We start from the raw sequence: 21,560 nt of genomic DNA on the forward strand, positions 1-21,560 counted from the left end.
GTCTTCAGGAGCAGCAGTCATGGCATTCATTCCCCATGAAGGCACTCATTGCAGTACACACAAGCACTTTTTGGAGCAATGGCTCCAAGCAGTCAGTATTTGCTGCAGCTCCCATGCGTGTATTTTCACTGCCCTCTAGCGCCCGCTCCTGCCCTCCCACTTCGGCGCTGAAATGTCCCAGTACCTCCCAGTGAGGAGGAACTGAGCACAGGAGAAAGCACATGAGAGGGAACAGGACCCAGATCGTGAAATGAAACCTCTGACACAGCTGTAGTTTGCAGACAGATGAACTGCTCTGCGTTTGTATACTCCAATGATACATAAATTGACCTGCAGTTCTTACATAAACATTAAGACCAAGGCAACATTTCCCATTAAACTCTGTAAAACGTTAGGCAAAACTATACAATCTTCCAAAAAGTGCAGCCATTCCAGCACTGGAACATCAGCATTTTCACTTCTGAGAGAAGCCACTAGAGTTCTCTGCAGTTAAGCAGTCTCCTTCACCCAAATATTTCAAAAAAGTCATGACAGGATACAGGCTGCTGAAATACCCACATTCCAGTCACTTAAGCACTACAAGAGTGTCTTAACACACACGGAACAGTGACACACTGTGCGTAAGTTGTGCGTATCTTACAGCTTCATTTAGTAGTGCACAGGATCCTACTAATAGCTAGAGTAATTGCACTGCAAATTTAAGTGGAATGAGAACAAGCTCTACAGTCAGTTTAGGCATTGTTTGTTTTCTTCTCTGACTCTTCTTTCTTTGGATCCTGCTTCAGCTTGTAATCAGCCAAGGCGGCCTTGATTGCATCTTCAGCCAACACTACAAAGAAAACAAAACAAGGTTTTACGAACGTTTCAAAGAAGGTGAAAAGTCAGAACAGAACATGCGGTAAAACCAGCAGCAGCAAACCCCACAGAAGTTAGCTTAACAGTTTGAGGACAGCGTTGATATCTTAGAAGGAGAAAGTCAGAAGTCAAACGTTTTATTATCACCCATCTTCTGAGCTATGCAGAATCCAAAAGATGAAAGAGACCTGAAAACTTAATGTCACCCCAAAGCCCAAATATAAGCTACTTTCTCATGCAGGCCTGCCTTAGTTGTTCCTCACACAGGTACTTCATTTGGTAATAACATTTGGAAGCATCTGTGCTAGTGCCAGAAGTCTTATTCATGCAAGCTTGCGTTTGCACTTTGTGTTTTGAACAGTTTAGTCCTGTACTTACTAGAGCAGTGCAGTTTGACTGGAGGAAGGCAAAGTTCTTTAGCAATATCTGTGTTCCTGATCTTCAAAGCTTCATCAACCTGAAATACACAGTCACTGTGAAGTCACTAGTCATCTGATGTATAATACAGGCTCCAAATGCATTTGCCAGAAAATTGCTTTAAGGCTACAGAGGCCAACAGAACCCACACAGAAGAGGATCTCAACTGCCGCTGGCAGCAGAGGATGCTGGATAACAGGGTAACATGAGAAAGCCCCTCAGCATCTACTCCCTTTTCTTCTGTGCCTGCCAAGTGACAAATTTAAGGAACATCTCCAGTTGAGCAGTGGTGTTAACTAATCAAAACATGCTAGTATTATGGATTGAGCATGACTGTGAGGAAACTGTTTTCTTTACCTTTTCTCACAATACAGAAACACAAGCCTTGTTAAATTTGTAGAAAACGGGGATAAGCAATCTGCAAACTGTTACAGATTTCCTCCCCTCCCCAATCTCATAACTGGCATCTGTTTTGTCCTGCTGCATAACACACGAAGCGTTTCTCTGCAAATTAGTGCAGGTTCTTGGAAGAAACAGCTATTGCCCCAGGAGCCAGGCCACTGACAGGGCCAAAGTTCGCCGCCGCTGCCTCCTAAGCTACTGCACCACAGAGCGCAAATCATACGCGATGCTTTCCACACCTCCCTTTCCCACGCAATCCCAACGCGGAGCAGGCTTGAAAGTTTAAATGCTTTCCATGGCATCGCCCCGCGGGGGCCCTTACCGTTTTCCCTTTAACCCACTCGGTGGCCAGCGAACTGGAGGCGATGGCCGATCCGCAGCCGAACGTCTTGAAGCGGGCGTCGATGATCTTCCCGTTCTCGTCCACCTCCACCTGCGGGAACGTCGGCGGCACCTCAGGGGCCGGCTCCGCCTTGCCGGGCGCCCCGGGGCCACCTCGGGGGCTGGGGAGGGGGATCGGGAAGCGCCCGGCTCGCTCCCCCCGGGCTCCGGGGGGGCGGAGAGGGACCAGGCCCGGCGCCCCGAGGACAGGCGCGGGGCGACCCCCCCCCTCACCTGCAGCTTCATGACGTCCCCGCAGGCGGGGGCGCCCACCAGGCCGGTGCCCACGTTCTTGGCGTTGCGGTCGAGGGAGCCGACGTTGCGCGGGTTCTCGTAGTGATCCACCACCTGCGCGCGGGCACGCGTCACCCACGGCCGCCCCAACGGCCGCCGCCGTCCCCCCTCCCTCCCCGCCGCCGCCGCCGCCGTGTCCCCCCCCCCCCGCCCCGCCCCGGTCACCTTCTTGTGGTAGCCCAGCCTCGCCGCCGCCTCGCCGCGCCCGGGCCGCAGCAGCGCGGCCCCCACCGCCCTCAGCGCCGCCATCTTGGTCCGCGCGGGGGCGGGACGCGCGGCGCCGCCCTTTTATAGCCTCGCGCGCCCCCCCCCCAACCCCCCCGCGCGGGGGCGGGGCCGTTGGGGCCGTTACGCGCGGCGCTGTGGGGAGCGGGGCGCGGCAGGAGCCGTTGCCGTTGCCGTTGCGGGCCTGTGCGGGCGGGTTGTACAACCGCCTGTCAGAAACGGCGCCGGGCGCCCGTGCCCCGAGGCGCCGGAGAGCCTCCCCGCCCTCGTTTGTTATCGCTCCCTGACGTTACTGGGCCCGCGGCACCGCCGTTCTGTCGGCCTAGGTGTATCCTAAGCGCTCAGTCGACGGTTGCGTTGCTCGCGGCCTGCCCCGGCCGCTCTGCCCGGGGTCTGCCCGGCAGCCAGGCTCAGGTTTCCGCATCGCCCGTGGCTTTGCCGCGTCGCTGCTCTCAGGCGCGCTTTGCTGGCGCTGGGAGGTGGCGTGTTCGCGGGGGGCGCGCGGAGCGCGTGCTCGGGCGAGATAGCAGCGCTTGCTCGGCGCCCCTCTCTCCCGGCCTCGCGTCGTGCGTCAGTGATAGGACCCAGCTGTGACAAAAGCCATCTTGTGAGCGGAGCGAACGCTGAGCGCTCTCTTCAAGGACTCTATCGCTGCCGCCAAAACGGATGATGACTAAGACACGGATTCGAGCTATTCGCTCCTTTCGGTTTTCTCCTCGCGGAGTGTGGCGCAGCAGCCCTCGGCGGCCAGGGCGGGGCTGGGCCCCCCGCCAGGCACCATGTGCGGGGCGCAGCCGCCACACTCAACATGGCGGAGCCGCGGCGCACGCACGCTCCGGGCGCGGGCGGACCTTCTCGGAGGCCCCCTGACGGCCAGGGCCCGGGGTGGCCGCAGCGATGCCTGCGCCCCGCAGCAGCCGACAAGGCGGGCGGCTAGGGGCCGCTCGGCGGGGAGCGGCGCCGGTGCGCGGCGGAGCGCGGGGCCTTGCGGGCGGCGGCTCACCCCGCTCCCCGCTGGGTTCGCCCGGCGGCAGTGCGTGGCGGCGGCTCAGGCGCGGGGCGGGCAGCCCCGGCGGCTGGCGGAGCGGCGCTAGCTGCGAAGGGAGCTGCATAAGATGGCGGCGGCGGGAGCCGAGGCGGCTGCAGCAGCGGCGGCGGCGGAGGAGGAGGAGAAGAAGGAGAAGCGGTTGCCGGAGGGCGATCCCGAGTCGGGCGGCGACTCGGAGGATGAGGGCGACTCGGACTCGTCGGGCGACGGCGAGGATGAGGAGAAGGAGAACGAGGCCGAGATCCAGCGGCTGGAGGAGCAGGTGAGGCCCGCGCAAACCGGCGGCGTGTGGGGAGGGGGCGGCGGGGCAGCACCTCGGCCCGGCCCCGGCCGGGGAGCGGCGCCCGGCTCCGGCGCTGGCGGGGAAGCGGCCGAGGCCTCGCCGCCGGCCGCCTGGGTCGGCCCCTGCGCGGGCGGCCCGCCTCCGCCGCACGTGTTGCCCCGAGAGACGCGGCGGCCGCGGGCGGCTCCGGGCGCCCTGGGGGAGAGGAGGCTGCGCCCGGGCTCCCTGGGAGCTGGCGGCTCCTCTCTGGGCGACCTCGCAGCAGGTCACGGAGCCCACCCGCGCTGTGGTTTTCCTTTTATGACTAATTACTGAAGTATCTGCAGCGACACCAGAAAACTCTTCGATTTCTCGCGTAGTGTGGTGCCGTGATTTGTTTGGGCAGGGAGGTTGAGTCTGAAGTGTGCGGGGGGAGCGGTGGTTTGCTTTTTGGGGGAGGGGGATTCTTTCGGAAAGCCTGCGGATAAGAGCCTTGTGAATGAACAGCTTCATTCATTGAAAAAGCTCTTGTTGCTGTCTTTGTGGTTTGTTTGTTTGTTTTCGCTATGGAAGAAACAAAAATATTTTGAAAACACTTCTTTACTGGAGAAAGTGTTCTCGTCAATGTCCGCTTTGTGTAAGAGCGGTGAAATCAGCATTGTTTGGGTGCCCACTGTCCCATTTCCGATGGAAATAACAGCTTTGGTCAATTTTTGCAAACAGATGTCTTGTGCTCCTGACCTCAGCGTTTGCACTACTCAACAGGAGCTTTTAGCTCTAAAACCTTATCTTTAAAGATTTGTTTAACTTGGCAGCATTTTTTTTATATAATTTTTATGACCTGAAAGCATCTTGCAAACAGGAGTGAAGTTCGGCGCTGCCCTGTGCAGGAAAATAGGTTTTGTCTCTCCGTTGTGAACAGGTGATGATGTTCATATGCTTGAAAAGGAAAGTGTGGCGTTCTGTTCTGCTAAGTGGTTTTCGACTTCTGCAGGTCTGTCACTTAACAGGCTAGAAAAAGACTCTTCTTTTTTTTCTTTTTTTTTCTTTTTTTAAGCTTTCTATCAATGCTTTTGACTACAACTGTCACTTGGATCTGATAAAACTGCTCCGCCAAGAGGGAGAGCTGGTAAAGCTCAGAAGAGCTCGTCAGAAGATGAGTGAACTCTTTCCGCTTACTGAAGGTATAGAACATCTTCAGCTAATGTTGCAGCCAATGCTATTTAAGTGTCATCTGTGTGAAATGCCATTGTTTCAGCAGTGAAATAATGAGTTTGTCAGGTCTCGACAAGTCTCAACCAGACGAGTCCAAAAGAACAGATCAGGGACTCCTTAAACTCTGAACAATGCTGGTGTTTATGGCCAGTGTTGACCTTGGGCTCTGGCAGATGCACTGCTGGAATTCAAGTTTTTACTGCTTGCAGCTGCCTACGCTGTCCTCTGCCAGAGGCTGCTGTATACTGAAACTGGTGGGAGGGTGCGTGTGTGTGTGTGTGCACACACGTGTGCGTGCCCTGGTACTCCAGTTTATGGTCTGTTAGCCTAAGCTGCTGATGAAGATGGCTTGCCGCCAGAGCGTGATCTGCTTCAGCCCAGGAGCAGGCGCATGTTTGCTTGTGCCCACTTTGCTGTAGGGTGGTAACATACAGCTGTGAGATGGCAGCATGGAAATGGCTCTAGTCATTTATTCCACAAATGTGACTCGGAGCCTAGACAGACTCTCAAAAGTTAATATTTTTGTTGCCTGCCTGTGCAGTTAGTGGAAGCTGTAGATAGCCCTTGAAATGAGGGTTTTTTTTTTTTTTTTTTTTTTAATTTCGTAACAAACTCGAAGGTGGTGTAAATGTTGCAGAGGCTGTTCTGCTGCTGTCCTTTTAGCATAGGCAGGGGAAAGTTTCCCCTCTATGTATCAGGAACTCTGCAGCCTCTAATGTCGGTTACTGGTGGGGTTCTTTTGTGTTGTTTTTTTGTCCTTAAAGTTTCAGGAAAGATGTACCTCTTTATGCCAGCTGGTTACTGGCACCGCACTGATCCTCTGCCCAAGGCGTTGATAAATCACTGTTTGCAACTTCTGCTATCTTTAAATACAAATGTACTTGTTTAGTACCAAGTTGCAACTGTCTGTATGAGATTTCTCATTGAAATTCATCATGAGTAATTGTGGAGGCCAAACACACTCTCTTCTCCCCCTTCCCTCCCTCCATTTTTTTAAGGAGTCTGTTTTAAAAACTGACCAAAAAATTCAACAAGCGGATTTAACTTAATCTTTCTGAATGGTGGTAATGCATTCTAAACTTCTTGCTTTCAGAAATTTGGCTGGACTGGTTGAAGGATGAGATAAAAATGGCTTCTGAAAGCTCTGAGCGAGAGAAAGTTTATGAGCTATTTGAGAGAGCTGTGAAGGACTATATCTGTAAGTTCTTAATATATCCTACAAAATATATAGTGTTGCATTTGGATCATAGCTTTCTATTTCCAGGAAAGTTTCTTCCTTTTGTTATTTCTGTTACAATGCAGAAACTGGATCAAAACTATTAGTGTGAAATAAGCCTCAGTTTTTCTGTAGCATGGGAATTAAAGGCTGTTTAAAGACAAGACTTGTTATGTACCACTGCAGTCTTTAAGTTTTTCTAAAAGAATGTTGCAGAAAGTTGTAAATGCATTTTTCACACTTCTCTGATTTCAAAAACAGCAAGTATTATGCATGCTTTTTTTGGCTTTTGATGAACTTCTTACCTGCAGACAATGCCTTCAGTGTTACTCACTGGGTTCTTTAGCTCTTCCTTTATGGAAAAAGAATGCTTTTGAAAGGCTGGCTTCTACAGTTATTTTCTGTGTTGCTTAATGCAACACAGTCCTTACTGCTGTTTCCACCATGTGACAGCTCTTTCAGAGCAGGTCACAGATACTGCCTTGGGGACAGCATTCTCAAAACCCTACTACACAGGTAACCCTTGCCATGCTGCAGCGCTAGACTCTGATCCTTCCCATTAAAAAGGAGAGAAGTATGTGGTGCCTTGTCTCTCCATTTATCAGGACCTCACTGCTGCCATGTGCCAAGCTAAAGCACTGAATAACCTTATTCTTTTGGAGCATTGTGGTGAGGTGCTGAAAATATGTAGTCTGAAGTGAGTAGTAGAGGGGACTTGGTAGCATTGGAGGAAAATCACTTGCAGAAGCTACATGTAAAATGTCACGTTACTGTACCAGGACAGCTGATGTTGCAGGGTGTTTTTGATTGTTCCTCTCTATATTCTTTTTTTCCTGAACTAAGAGGAGGTAGTTGGGATCTGATAAATAGGTTGCACTTAAGGTTTGGAAAGGCCTTTTTCTGGAATTTGAGTTTTGCAGTCTAAAATCTGTTGGTTGATGATCTCTGCTGGAGTCCTCGATTTGCTCAAGTGCTGCTGTTGGTGGGATGGGTGCTGGGCAAGCTAAGGCTATTCTGGCACATCCTCCTCACCTTCATAATTCTGCTGCTTAAGCAGTGGCTGAACAGGCAGTTACGGGAGTCTGGAAAGACAAAAAAGACCTACATTCAACTCGGAGTTCTGTGGGAGTGTGACAGGTTCATGGTCCCAGCTCTGTGCACATGCTTGAGAGAAGTCAAGTGGCTGTTGGACAGTCTTGATGTACCTCTCTGACGTAGCTTGCGTGCCAGAGGTGGCCTATAGGAGCCTGTCAGTGTCAGTCAGTAACGACCATAACAGTGATTTCTTTCAGAAGAGAAATTTTAGCTGCTGGTGCTGATTCAATGCCTAGAATATATATATTTTTTCCTACATTGGATGATAAAGACAATTCATATATCTTGGTCTGTTTGTATGCTGTGAGTGATAGGTGTTCAGGAAGTAGAGGTGTTTTTTGTTTTGTTTTTTTTGTTCTTTTTTGAGGGGAGTAGATTATCTGTTTCTCACAAATCTTTTTAGGTCCTGAAATTTGGCTGGAATATGCCCAGTATTCAATTGGTGGCATTGGACAGGAAGGAGGAATTGAGAAAGTTCGTTCAATATTTGAGAGAGCATTAACTGCTGTAGGACTGCATGTGACAAAAGGAACAGCGTTATGGGAAGCATACCGTGAGTTTGAGAATGCCATATTGGAAACGGCACAGGTAAGGCTGTTTTCCTGGGCACTTGTGAGTAACAAGTGGTGGGGGGTAGGTTTCTGTAGTCATCTCGTACTGCTCCATCATCAGCCTCTTCCTAGAAAGAGGAAGCAGTCTCACTTAATTGTTTGTGATCAACTCTAGGAAACCGATCCCTTGGTCTAGGAAAAATGTTTGTGCATGGAGGTGATACAGTGATAGATCTGTGTTTAAACAAGATCATAAAAGTCTCATATCCCTAAGTAAAAGTGTACTACTTTAGCTCGAACTGGCAAGAATAGCTTTAAATTAAGTAACTTCATTATTAAATAGTAATGTTCTTGCCCTTCAATATTTAGCCACGTAGTCTGGAAATGTAAACATGATAATTGTCTTTCTACTTCAGCTTGGAATTCATTCATTATTTCACCCTTTTTGTGGCTTTTTGGTTTTAGTATACTACCTCTGGCACATACAGGTTTGAAGTCTACAGAAAATGCAAAGCTCTCCAGAACATCAGTATTCTTATTTCTTGGTGGTTTACTACATAAGATGTGGAAGTTAACCAGTCACTAATGAAGCTCTAACAAAAGAGTAACTGGAGAACACCATTTCTCTCTGTAGTAAATGGAAAAAGTTGGAAGTCTTAAGTTACTTGTGCAAGCACCAGATTTATTGAAAACCTACCTGGCAGCCCATGGATTTGTGAAATGACATGGTCATGTGCCATATTTTAGAGTTATTATTTCCCTATGTATGTGTCGGCTTTCAGTTAGGAATGCTTTTTGCATTCATCCAACTTCTGAATCTAGCAAGTTCCAGGTTTTAGCTTTTACAGTTGTCACCTGAGATGCCAGTTTGCCCTGTCTGCTCTATAAGGATCAAGTTGTCATTTGGAGCCCAGTTCCCTGCTGCATAAACAATATCCCATCGTGTTCATCAGCTCAGGGTTGAGGGAACTGATTAAATTTCAATCCTTTTGTCTGTAGCCGGCTCCTGGCAGCGTTCCGTTGCCTGAGCAGCAGCAGATGCTCTGCAGTCAGCTTGAGAAGATCCACACGCTGTTCAGGCGCCAGCTGGGGATCCCACTGTTAGGTAAGAGCCCGCGTGCTTGGAAGCATGACATGGATAAGCTGTCTTATGGTGAGGCAGGCATTACTTGTTATTCTTTTGCTAGTGTCACGACAACTGCTGCTCCAGTGCTTCTGTGGTTTAATCAACGACGTTTGCCTGTCTTGAGGGACTCTTAAATGATGCATGGATCCCTTTTGTTCAGAAAAAATTCTTACTCATTAAAACTTGGTATCTTAGCACTTGAAAAGCTTTTATCAGTTTGTTTCTTCAGTACATAATTTGAAGTCATCTAGGCTTTTTAGGGTACAAGTGATTAGCACAAAACCAAGAGTATTAAGAGCAAGGAATTCTACTATGAAGATCATCAAGAACCTTGATTGGTGGGGGATAAATCCTGTAAGCTAGAATATTAGAATCTTGCCACGTCAGGTTCATGCTTTCAATTTCCTGGCTCTCTTTTCTTGCCTTTTTGCATGCTTATAGGAGAAAGTTAAGCACAATTCTTTGGCTTCATTTATATATTGAAAGAATTTGGGTTGGTATCTTTCTTTAAAACCCTGGGAGTCTTGCCACTCTGGTTTTCTAAATCAAACCATCAGCTTTCAAGTAACTTGTCCCAAGTTTGTTTTAGAATGCACTGTATAAGATGAAGTATTTGAACCCTTTAAATGTGCAGTAGTGTGACAGTTAAGATATGGAAGTGTAAACAGAAATATGCCTGTGTTGTTAGCATCAAACATAGGTTGAATTCTTTTTACTTAGTCCAATGAATGTGTTAGTGATGGGGTTTCATGTCTGTATTAATAGATATGGAAGCTTCATATGCTGAATATGAGGAATGGTCAGAAGATCCAATACCAGAAACAATAATAAAGAACTACAAAAAGGCTCTGCAGCAACTGGAGAACTGTAAACCATATGAAGAGGCACTGGTAACTGTTATTTATACCCTCTTTTAAGACTAAGAGTTAATGAGTTGCTCTGGCATGATTTTGTCTCTAGTCAGGGAGATAAAGTAGCTCTCTGAATGTTACTTTGTGACTCTTAATTGTGTAAGAAACTTAACAATCATATATTGGAAACTATAGAAAGAGGATCACCTCGTCACTGTACTATGTCAGCCAAACCTAAGACACATGTTTTAGTTCTGTGGTTGTTTCTTCAGGACTGGGCTAAGAGGCATAAGTAGGGATCTGAGCCTGGCTTTAAAACCAGGATGGTGTTCGGAGATCTGTGAAAATCAAAAGCTGGAATATAGTTCCCCAAACTGACACCCTAATGCTGTTGACGTTTAGAGGCCAAGCTCTGGTTTGGAATTTTGCATGAGACCATGTTGAGTGAGAACTGAACTGCTTGAATCATGCTTTGTTTGGAAGATGTTTATTTTCCGTGTCCCTGTTTGTCTTGTAGCTGAGTGCTGAAACACCGAAGCTAGCAGAATATCAAGCCTATATCGATTTTGAAATGAAAGCAGGTGATCCAGCTCGCATTCAGTTGATCTATGAGAGGGCTTTGGCTGAGAACTGCCTCGTGCCAGATCTTTGGGCACGATACAATCAGTATTTGGTAAGGGGAAAAAAAACAGGTGTCTGGGGTTTTATTTTCTTATTTTTTCTTAGTTGTTGATAAATGATCAGCAAGTTCTATCTCAGTCCTGCTCCTTAGTTTTTAAATTCTCAGCATGCTGGTAGCCAAGTAGCTTGTCAGTTACTTCAACGCAATTTCCACTTTTACCTTTTCTTCCTTTCTGTTTTTATCAGTGATACACCTATTGATCAAGTGAACATTTGCTCACTTTTTCATCTAGTTGTGTAATTCTTCTTCCAGATGTGTATTTTCACTGCAGAATTAAATTGGGCGGGGCGGGGGGGGGGGGGGGGGATGGGGATGGACATTGAGGTTTGGGCTACCTGGTAAAGAACTGACCGGGTGTGACCAGCCATACCGAAAGCCCTGGGGTTGTCTCTGGTAGTTAGTCATCCAGGGGCACTGCCTCTGAGGATGTCCCTCCTGGTCTTTCAGCTTTTGTAGGAAAAGTGGTTCCTCAGCTCTGTCTGAATTGTTGGGGAACCTTTCTGGCCTTCAGAGGGCACAGATAAACTGTTGAAAACATTTGAGGGTTGTGCATGGACAGAAGGTGGTTTTATTGAGAGCTCAATGCAACTTGCTGCAGGAGGCTTGTCTAGGCCGACTTGCTCCATCCTCTCTCACTTATCTCACCAGCTTGAGAAAGCAGGTTGCAGATGGAACAGCACCTCCCCTGAACAGGCTATGCATGCACCCTGTTTCTGGTATCTTTCTCTCCCCTCTTGACATATTAAGAAGAGCTGGGAATTTACTTGGTGCTTTTATTATACCTGTCTTGTTGGTAGAAAATCTGGCTTGGCTAAAACAAAGCAGTTAAGTGTTGTGGACTTCAATGTGGCATGCAGTTCCCCCCACCCCCACGCTCCTGAACCTGTCTTTCCTATTTGGAGTGTGTTCACGGGTTTTTTAGGAATATAGCTCTGAAAATACCCATCCTGTCTTAACTCTTCAAATATAAGATGAAAAGGAGTGTGGGCTTTTGGGGTTTGGTTTTTTTTTCTTTTGTTTTAAGATGTCTGCTCTTTATAGGCTAGTATTTGTCTCAGATGGGCTCTCCTGAGTAATGAGCTTAAATTTCATTCTATGATTATTTCAGGACCGGCAGCTGAAAGTGAAAGAACTGGTCTTATCTGCTCACGATCGTGCTGTTAGGAACTGTCCCTGGACAGTTGGGCTGTGGATTCGATATCTCTTAGCGATGGAAAGGCATAGAGTTGATCACTGCATTGTTTCCGGTAAAGAAGGACTGCTTCAGCAAAACTTCTCACGACATTGAACTGCTTTCTGAACTTTGAATAAGGATGTGTATGGGACAAATAGTGACCTGGATGATACTGATAAGATTCCTTGTAATCCTTATGCAGCAGTGTTAAAGCTATGAAGTTTACAGTAACATGCTTCTAGAGTAAAGCTGCTTATGTGCAATAGTGCCCCTTCTGAACAAACATCTTGCTTTAACTTTGCTTGAGCATTACTGAATTAACCTTTTACACTCACTTCCTAAACCAGTTTACTGTATATAGGGTTTTGTATATTTTCTTATCTTTTGGGGCATATAAGTTGTGCATATTTCTCCTCCTCCATGCTGTAGCTTGTGACTTTTGCTAATAATTAAAAAGCAAATATGTGTTTGTCTCTTCTCTTTCAGAAATTTTTGAAAAGGCTCTGAATGCAGGTTTTATTCAGGCAACGGACTACGTAGAAATCTGGCAGGCGTATCTTGATTACTTAAGAAGAAGGGTGGATTTTACACAAGGTATATATCATGTGCTAATAAATACTCAAACTGTTTTCTATGTATCTCTTTGAAAGAGTGATAATACTTTTTTAATACTTAACAGTCATCTTATGTCTCACAAAAATTACCTTTGGCCAGTTAGTGCCTATAAAATGTTCTAACTTGTTTGTTTTAAAGCAGCTGCTGGTTGAGAGAATAGATTGTGCTGTCACAAAAATGCCCTGGTTTGTGTGTTAGGCACTAGGGTTTTTATATTATACACATAGTGAGTTTTATTGAAGTATTTTTGTTTCTTCAAAATGTAATCATCTTGTATGTTAGTGAGGAAGCTGTAATGGGTGAGAGAGGAAAGCCATTATTTTTAAGACAGTTCTTTCTTTCCTCTTTTTTTTTTTCTTTCTCAAGACTCAAGTAAAGAGCTAGAAGAGCTGAGGTCTGCATTTGCACGTGCTGTGGAGTATTTGAAACAGGAAGTAGAAGAGCGTAAGTTAAAGCATCCACTATATCATTTTTCTTGTTCAAGTGTTTCTTTTTAATTATAAATACATGTGGAGAGCTAGTTTTATTAACTTCCTTTAAAATGTTTGAGACTTTCGAAGGCAAGCTACAGATGTTTCATCTACAAAGTAAAACTTATTTGTCTAATAAATAATTTATTTCCAAAAGCCATTCAGAAAGAATACTTTTTTATATATATATATATATATATTTTTTTTTTTTTTCCGAAGGCTTCAGTGAGAGTGGGGATCCATCCTGCACCATCATGCAAAACTGGGCGAGAGTTGAGGTGATGTTTCTGTCTGCTGTATTTAAATTGCTAGACTAGAAGAGATGTACTTTTTTAAACATTCTTAGCACAGAAAGCATGCAGTCCTTCTGTAATGATTGGCCTTTTGTCTCTAACTTCAGTGAGGAAATCTTTTTTCTACTTTTGTGTCTGGTCAAGCAAAGCAAGTGTAGTTTTGGCCTCTAAGCAAGGCACCGCAGATAGGAAACAGCATTCTGCTAGAGAAAGCTAGAGGGGACTGTTTGCGTATGTCTGTCACTGCTGTGACTGCAACACAGTATAAACATGTTTGAGTAACTTGTTTAGCTGCCCCGTAAACAGGCTAGCCACAGTGGCTTGGACTCAAACGCTGACCAAGTCAGTAAACTGCATTGAATCCTACCTGGTTTAATACTGTCTACACTAACTAGTTTCAAATTAGTACTGGTATCTTGGCATGCTAATGCCGTCACCGCATGAGAGCAGGCATTCTTTTTCCTTCCTTTGCCCCACACACACAATTCTCGATAAATCATGTCACCTCTGTGCTCTGATTTCTCTGTGCTCTGATTTCTCTGTGCTCTGATTTCTCTGTGCTCTGATTTCTCTGTGCTCTGATTTCTCTGTGCTCTGATTTCTCTGTGCTCTGATTTCTCTGTGCTCTGATTTCTCTGTGCTCTGATTTCTCTGTGCTCTGATTTCTCTGTGCTCTGATTTCTCTGTGCTCTGATTTCTCTGTGCTCTGATTTCTCTGTGCTCTGATTTCTCTGTGCTCTGATTTCTCTGTGCTCTGATTTCTCTGTGCTCTGATTTCTCTGTGCTCTGATTTCTCTGTGCTCTGATTTCTCTGTGCTCTGATTGGCTTGCCAAAATCTCGGATACTGTAGTCATTGTGACTAAATGTAGGTCTGCATCTGAATTAATTATCGTTCACTTTCTCCGCACTTAGTAGAGAGTGAAGTAGGTGCTTCTAGGTGTGATTCAGGTTATGCTAAAGCAGTTCTAGGAAGTTAACTGTCTAATGCAGTGCCTGTGTATCTCCCTAAAGTTAGATCAGATTAATTACACTTGGATATCTTGAATTCCCCTCACCCAAATTGAAGAGGCTTAGAGTAATAATAGGGGAAACGAAATATTTCTTTAGATTGTGCTGAAATGCAAAACCATTTCTCAGTAGTAGATGTGTTCAGGGATAATGGCAAAATGAAAAGTTCAGAAATAATTGTCTCAAACTTCGTATAATGACCAAAGTGAAATGTATGTGGGAACCAGAGACCAAGACTGATGTAACAGCTGGGCAGAGAAATGTTACTTATAGTAGGATTGCATTATATGTTCAATTTTATGACTCTAAAAAAACCATATCTTCTTGAGTTTGTGTACATGAGCTTTGATGGTGGGTTTGGGTTTTTTTTTTTTTTTTGTGGGGGGATGGAAGGAGATGTTAGAGAAATTATCCTAAATTATATTGGATACTTTGAATGCTGTTTTTCAGGCCCGCTTATGTAACAATATGCAGAAGGCCAGAGAACTTTGGGACAACATTATGACTAAAGGGAATGCCAAATATGCCAATATGTGGCTGGAATATTATAACCTAGAAAGGTAGGAGCTTGGTTGGATGGAAGAGTTAATTAGATCTTTTAGTTTCCTCATCAGTTTGTGACAAGAGAGATATACTTAACATTGATATATCATATGAGTTTGTAATGTGCTTTTGAGATTCTTACAGCAGCTCTAACATATCTCTGAAATATTACAACAGCAAAGCATAGTGTGTGTTACTTGGGGAAGAGGGAGAAGCAGTTGCGTAGCATGTAGTCATCTCTGTTTCGTAATTATGATACGGAGGATTGGCTCCTTACTGCTGTGATTTCCCTAACGTAGAGCTCACGGTGATACTCAGCACTGCCGGAAGGCCTTGCACCGAGCTGTACAGTGTACAAGTGACTATCCAGAGCATGTCTGCGAGGTGCTGCTCACGCTGGAGAGGATAGAAGGTAACATCACGTTGTCTACTTATCACTTTACCGAGCCTAGTTTGTACAATGAGACAGAGTGAATTTTGATGTAATGTTTTGTTTTCTGGTAACCCCCACCCCAACTAAATGCATTTATTCCCATCTTTACACGTAAGAGAGGGTACCTTCCTTTTGACTGCTATAGTGTGCAGAAGCAGTTTTTATTTCTGTCCTGATTTAGAGCTTGCTAAAATATGAAAAAGGCATGGAAAAATCCTGTGGAGCTTTGTATCACAAAGGAGAGATTTTTGCTCTGCTTGGCATTTGAAGGCCACTGGTTATATTTAGAATTTTCATGTATAATGGTTAATATTAAAAAAAAAAAAGTGTAAACTCATTTTTCTAGAATTGTATTTTCAAAAATGTGAGGGCTAAACACAAGGGTTTTCTTCATCCTTTAGGAACACTGGAGGACTGGGATGCAGCTGTTCAAAAAACAGAAAACAGATTAGCTCGAGTTAATGAACAAAGAGCAAAGGTCAGAACTTTCTGTGAACTATGTAAGCAATTTATAGGAAATACCTATTTTAGGGTTATCCTTGCCTGAATGTCAGATTTCTAATGTCATTTCCCATGGATGAGCCTGAGTCTGAACTGTCTTAAAGCCTTAAAACTATTGATTTTTTTTAGTTTAAAAGTATAGTTAGTTTCTTTTGATGTTCTTTTCTTCCACCTTTTGACACCTGGATGGATACAATAATGGCTTGAGCATTCTAAGCAAGCTATAAGAACAAGCAACAGAGATGTGCTTTAAATGATAATCCTATTACTGTTGTATTTTGTGTAGCTTAGGGGAAAAACCTCCAGGCTCTGCGCTTCTAGAAAATAGTGTGTTAGGAATGCTCTGCAAACTGCAGTCTCTTAAATAAATAAATAATCCTGCGTATCTGTAGGCTGCTGAGAAAGAAGCTGCTTTGGCAAAGCTGGAGGAGGAGAAAGCTGAGCAACGAAAGCAGTCTCGGGCTGAAAAGAAAGCTTCCAAAAAGGCTAAAAAAACCAGGACTGGGGACAAGCGCAAAGCAGAGGATGATGATGAGGGAGAATGGGGGCAAGAAGAAGAAGGTAAAAACTTAAGACTTCAATCCTCTGGCAACAGGATTCTTGGTTGCCTCTCCAGTTAGTAATATCTTCAGAGTTGCTCTCTTTTCAGGGTCTCTTTCTCCTAGGAGGCCTTCATTCCATGTGGAGAAAGATTGTTTTTCTTATCAGTCATAGTGAAATGAAAGCAAGATTAAATACTTTCTTGAAGAAGAGAAGTATATGTTTATAAAGAGATTTTTCTTGTTTCATATATCATGTGTGCCTTAAGTAAAAATGTTTTCATTTTCCTGAATTATCAAATGATGCAGAGGTCTGAATCTAAATTAAGTTATGCAGTATTGTAACAGTCTCTTAGAGAGTGGAAAGAGAAGACTTTAAATAAATTGCCACCCTGGGAGTTTTGAAAACTTTTAGCTGCCTTGGGGAAAAAAATGTTATATCCCGTTAGGCAAAGAAATAACTTGAGTAGGTTGCTGTAACTGACAGAAATGGAAAAATATCCATGTTGATTTCATCTAAATCCTTGCTGTCTTGGTCATGTAATCTGTTGTTCTTCATTATTAGAAGACTGAGAGAAGTATTTGTGTCCTGTCTTTAAGACGTGTCATTGTCCTTGTTTTCACATGCAGTTTTCAAAGGCTATAGTGATAATGGAGGACAGTTCTTTTAATTAAAAAAAAAAAAAGAGAGAGAGAGAGGAGAAATGGTCTAACTCTTCTAGTAAGGCTTTCAATTTCATTAACCAGCAGAGCAGCCCAGCAAGAGACATAAGGGAGATGGTGATGTTTTACTTGCTGAAGAAGAAATGGAGGTGGAAACTGGCCTGTTTGGAAGGAGTGGACCTGAAACGTCTGATCACCCACAAAACCAAAAGGAAAAGGCATCTACCAGTCGAAAAGACATACCCAAAGTTCTCCATGACAGCAGTAAAGATAACGTTACAGTCTTTGTCAGCAATCTTTCTTACAGCATGGCAGACCCTGAGGTGAAACTGAAAGAGCTCTTTGAGAGCTGTGGGGAGGTAGCAGAAATCCGGCCGGTGTTCAGTAACAAGGGGACTTTCCGGGGCTACTGCTATGTAGAATTCAAGGAGGAAAAATCGGCTCTCCAAGCTCTTGGATTGGATCGCAAAGTTGTGGAGGGAAGACCCATGTTTGTTTCTCCGTGTATCGACAAGAACAAGAATCCAGACTTCAAGGTACAATTTTCTTTTATTATTCTTTCTAGAAATAGGTTGAAGAGTGGGACTGCTTGAAAAAAACTAGCAGAATGTTACTTCCACAGTGCTTGCATCTAATAAATTAACATTTTGCTAGTTAGGAATGGTACCTGTTATGTCTCAGCAGGAAAATTTGTTTTTTTAGGAGCTCTTGTATCTTCTGTTTCTTTGCTGTAAGCTAGACTGATACTAGCAGATATCTTCAAATCTTTGACTAAACCAACCTAAGCAAGTTGTTAATGATGTGTGTACCCAGACTGCTAATTGTGCATCTCAAGTAATCTGTAAAGTGCTTTTCTTGGTTTTGTTTTTATAGCTGTAGGCATTATAGAGCTACTGGTTCTTGTTAATGATGCATACTAGATAGACACAAATTGTGTAACTTGTATGTGTTTTTTTGCATTATTGGATTATTGTACAGAAAAAAGTAGTACTTGGTGACAAGCAAGAAAACACATTAATAGTGGCTGTTCTCACCATGAAGCAGACGTAGATATGTAGAAACTTCTCAGTTAGAAGAACTGCTTGCCGCTCCTTGGAAGTGCCTGCTTTTTGGGGGGGTGGGTAGTTATACAAATATCTTTCAAGATGCTACCTATGACTTCCTTATTTTGCACAAATATGAAGTTTTTTGATGGAGCTTTAGGAATTAAAATAGTTTGGAACCGCTTACTTGGTAGGGGACTAACAGCCTTTTCATTTCTGTAGGTATTCAGGTATAGCACTACATTGGAGAAACACAAACTGTTCATATCTGGTTTGCCATTTTCTTGCACTAAGGAAGAGCTGGAAGATGTCTGTAAAGCACATGGAAATGTGAAAGACATTAGGTTGGTCACCAATCGAGCTGGAAAACCCAAAGTAAGCATCCTTACTGTACTGTTAATTTTAAGGAAACCTCCTAAGAGGCACTTTTGATTAGTTTTTTTTATGAGGTTTGCATACAAAGGTATTCGTATTTTAAAAGCCAACCTGGCTTTGTATAGGTTTATACAGCTTAGTGTGGCTTTGTGCGAACAAATGAGAGACAAGAGGCGGGGAAAGGATTTTTTTCTAAAATACTTTTAACTTGAGCAAGAAGAATGTGCAATATAAATGGGGTGAAGAGAAAGATGTTTGCAGCAGTTTCAGCCTAGTAAGAAGAGGCATTAGTAAGTCTGCAAAGAATATTTGCTTTCTAAAATAACTGTCTTGGTAGTGTTCATGTGATAGTGATTCCCCTCCTCCCCGTCTTCAGTTTCTTGCTACTATTGTTCACAGCACCTGCTGCAGTAATGAATTTGCCAGTGAGAAATTAGCCACCTTTTCTCTGAGGCTTATTTCCATCCTAGAATAAGTAGGTGCTCGTTAAATAAGAGATTCAAAACCAGCTGATGTTCTGCGGAAACACTGTGTGACACCTCTGGTCTGTCTGCATGTTAGGTGCTTCCCACAGGTGTCATTCTGATAATGCACATGTAAATTAAAATTTATTTTATTTATTTTTTTTCCCCTAGCTCTTGGTGATACCTAAAATACCTAAAAAGTTTCCATTTATGCCTATCTTGTGATGAGTGGTCTTGTCTGTACCCCAGATCTTGCAGTCCAGGTTCCCAGCTTAATTTGAGTGGGGATTCTGTTTAAACCATGAATAAATGTACTTTAAATGAATGTGCCGCATAAAACCTGATGCGTGTGCAATCCTATGAAGCTGGGTAATCCAAACAACTCGGCTTCGGGGGTTGAATGTCACTTGAAAGAGTGACGGAAGTGGAATTGGGAGATGATGCTTCTTATTTAGCAAACTCGCTGTAGCTGTCTGCAATAGCAGATGCCAAGGAGATTCCTTTCTATCAGCTTTGCTGGAAATAAGGAACTCAGGGTGTACCAGCAGCACCGTGGTTAGCAGCTGTTACTCCTGAACATGTCTCGAAGAATACCAGGACTCTTGGCCATGTTTAGGTCTGTTTTCTGTATGACTTTTTCCTCTCAGTTGGCAGAGTTCTCTGCACAAGGTGTCGCGTAGAGAGAAAGGTGCAGTAAAACTAAGGAAGGCCACCTCTTTCCTTGCTTAGGGCCTGGCCTATGTGGAATATGAGAACGAAGCTCAGGCCTCGCAGGCTGTACTGAAAATGGATGGCCTGACAGTTAAAGAACATGTCATCAAGGTGGCGATCAGTAACCCGCCTCTCCGAAAGCTGCCAGACAAGCCTGAGGCGGGCCGAGCCTCGCAGTTCGCAGCACCACGGCAGGCTTACGGAGCGTAAGTATTCGTGAGGGAGATGCCGTGGCAATGCTTAGAAAGCAAGCACTGGGTTTCTTTATATGCTGAAATGTAGGAATTTCTTGTGTAGGATACAAGAGAATGTTTAAAAGATACCGTAACATTTTTTGGATTGCTGGACTGAGGAAGAAAAGCACACTTTTTTTTTCTTTGCATTAACAATTTAAAGAGTCCAGTAGTGAATAGAAGTATCCACTGCTGGGCACCCTGTGATCTGCTGTTAGCACCTCAGTGCTGGTAGCTGTTCCCCGTCCTCTGGTTCTGAAGCCCTAGCCGCTGCTCACCGTGCGCGTTGAGGCGGCTCGTTGATCCCGGGGCGCTCCCTCTGCTTGGGTGGGTTGGCATTGCATCCCTGTGTCCTGCGGAAGAACAGGGAGCCTCAGTTTCTGGGGACTGCTGGGCAGTTGTTTTCTGCCGGGACTAGGTATACTGTTTCAAAGGGCGTCAGTTAAAAGCTTTTGTGCGCTGCTTATTGCTGAAGCAAATGAGAAGAATGAGCATCTCTGTTGGTGAATAAAGCGCTTCTTGTTTCCCTGTACTAAAACAGTATGTCCAAAGAGAACTGGAATATCTTTAACTGTGACTTCTTGCCCTCCAGGCGAGGCAAGGGAAGGACGCAGCTCTCGATGATGCCTCGTGCATTACAGCGCCAGAATCATCCTGTGACTAAGGCTGAGAACGGGATGGTCCAGAATTCACCAGCAACTTCATCCGAACCCTCTGAGGAGCCTAAAAAGATGTCTAATGCTGATTTTGCCAGGATGCTACTGAAAAAGTGAGCAAAAAGTCTGCAATCAGCTGGTTTGGTAAAATGTGAAATGCCTTTATGGAAGCCATGTTGTGTCCTTAATTGTGCTAGCAAGGAGAGAGCGCCAGTCACAATCATGTATAAATACCGTTCTGGACTACTACATGCATCAAGATAAGTGTAGAATGGTACAGATCCATTTTTTCCTCTGTTTCTAAGAGCAAAGAGTTATACTATGTTCTGGTAAAATGGCTTTAAATGATCCCTCATATTGAGGGTAATGAGGGAGGAAATATTTCCTTTACAGGGTGGATGCCACATGAAACTTTATGAATACTTCATGAATATTTTTCTTTCATTAAAGAATGAGATGCTATGTGAAAGCCTAGTGATAACCTCGTTAAGCTGCGCTGGTCAGAAGTTCAGATTGTGATTGAAGTCATTCTCTCTGACAACAAACACACTTTTCTTTTTTACACCCGCCCACCCACCCACCTTTCCATTAAAAAATGGCAAATGCTAGTAAATTCACCACAATGGCCTATTTTAGTATTGGGAGAGTTTCTATACGTATGTGTGTATATGTGTATATATACAAATATACATACATATATATGTATTCAGTTAACGTCCTGTTCAAGTTGACCTGTTTTTTATATTGTGTATTTGTAAATGACATTCAAACTATTATTTTTAAGTGTCATGAAATAATACTAGATCTAGTAATTTTGTTTCCCATAAAAGCTGTACATGCTGTTGCTGAGGACCATTTTTTGTTTTTGTTTGCTAGCTAGCTCACATGTCTTTGCAGGTGGTTTCTGTATGGTTTTGTACAAATGTGAAGTGCAAGCTGAAGTTTCTTGGTTTATTAAACTCAAGTTCTCAAAGGTTTTCTATAAATATGGTTGCTTTTGTTTAAATGTGGGTGACCGAATTGCACTTATCCTATGGCAGCTGGGTAATACTGATGTACCTCCCCTCTCAGGTGCACTGAGATACATAGTATCGGTTATATGTTTAAGTACCTCATTCCATTTAGTATGAGCATCCTGAAACCACTTCAGTAATCACCCTGGTGACTTAAAATAATCTAGTGCACGGTCTTGGATAGAAATATTATTGCTTCTCTGAC

The 21,560-nt window shown here is 44.4% G+C and overlaps 2 protein-coding genes across 3 annotated transcripts; one reads left to right on the forward strand and one right to left on the reverse strand.

Annotated features, from left to right (window-relative positions):
• Window positions 1-269: 269 nt before the first annotated feature.
• ISCU (iron-sulfur cluster assembly enzyme) lies at window positions 270-2,666 on the reverse strand. Its single transcript, XM_064521901.1, has 5 exons — window positions 2,515-2,666; window positions 2,290-2,403; window positions 1,997-2,107; window positions 1,234-1,312; window positions 270-829 (listed from the first exon to the last, which is right to left on the reverse strand). Exons 1-5 carry the CDS (start codon window positions 2,596-2,598, stop codon window positions 732-734), a joined length of 486 nt encoding a protein of 161 aa, XP_064377971.1. The 5' UTR covers window positions 2,599-2,666; the 3' UTR covers window positions 270-731.
• A 959-nt stretch (window positions 2,667-3,625) lies between these two features.
• SART3 (spliceosome associated factor 3, U4/U6 recycling protein) lies at window positions 3,626-21,328 on the forward strand. Of its 2 annotated transcripts, none has more exons than XM_026114418.2 (19): window positions 3,626-3,884; window positions 4,942-5,068; window positions 6,193-6,297; window positions 7,814-7,998; window positions 8,961-9,066; window positions 9,853-9,977; window positions 10,456-10,611; window positions 11,729-11,867; window positions 12,281-12,388; window positions 12,776-12,853; window positions 13,099-13,157; window positions 14,632-14,741; window positions 15,024-15,136; window positions 15,559-15,635; window positions 16,051-16,219; window positions 16,945-17,396; window positions 18,126-18,278; window positions 19,472-19,659; window positions 20,279-21,328. In XM_026114418.2, exons 1-19 carry the CDS (start codon window positions 3,690-3,692, stop codon window positions 20,457-20,459), a joined length of 2,826 nt encoding a protein of 941 aa, XP_025970203.2. In that variant the 5' UTR covers window positions 3,626-3,689; the 3' UTR covers window positions 20,460-21,328. The 2 variants fall into 2 exon arrangements, with proteins under 2 accessions (XP_025970203.2, XP_025970204.2); XM_026114419.2 differs by having other exon boundaries at window positions 16,948-17,396.
• Window positions 21,329-21,560: the final 232 nt, after the last annotated feature.

The sequence above is a fragment of the Dromaius novaehollandiae genome, chromosome 17 (genome assembly GCF_036370855.1).
Source record: "Dromaius novaehollandiae isolate bDroNov1 chromosome 17, bDroNov1.hap1, whole genome shotgun sequence".
Lineage (NCBI taxonomy): Eukaryota > Metazoa > Chordata > Aves > Casuariiformes > Dromaiidae > Dromaius > Dromaius novaehollandiae.

What these genes read in the sequence shown, in the direction of transcription:
- ISCU (XM_064521901.1), bottom strand. Translation starts at nt 2,598, where the DNA reads ATGGCGGCGCTGAGGGCGGTGGGGGCCGCGCTGCTGCGGCCCGGGCGC. An exon ending in GGCTGGGCTACCACAAGAAG is followed by an intron (nt 2,404 to 2,514) that starts GTGACCGGGGCG and finishes GCCCGCGCGCAG; the next exon opens with GTGGTGGATCACTACGAGAA. An exon ending in GGGACGTCATGAAGCTGCAG is followed by an intron (nt 2,108 to 2,289) that starts GTGAGGGGGGGG and finishes ACGTTCCCGCAG; the next exon opens with GTGGAGGTGGACGAGAACGG.
- SART3 (XM_026114418.2), top strand. Translation starts at nt 3,690, where the DNA reads ATGGCGGCGGCGGGAGCCGAGGCGGCTGCAGCAGCGGCGGCGGCGGAG. An exon ending in GAATATTATAACCTAGAAAG is followed by an intron (nt 14,742 to 15,023) that starts GTAGGAGCTTGG and finishes TCCCTAACGTAG; the next exon opens with AGCTCACGGTGATACTCAGC. An exon ending in TTAATGAACAAAGAGCAAAG is followed by an intron (nt 15,636 to 16,050) that starts GTCAGAACTTTC and finishes GCGTATCTGTAG; the next exon opens with GCTGCTGAGAAAGAAGCTGC.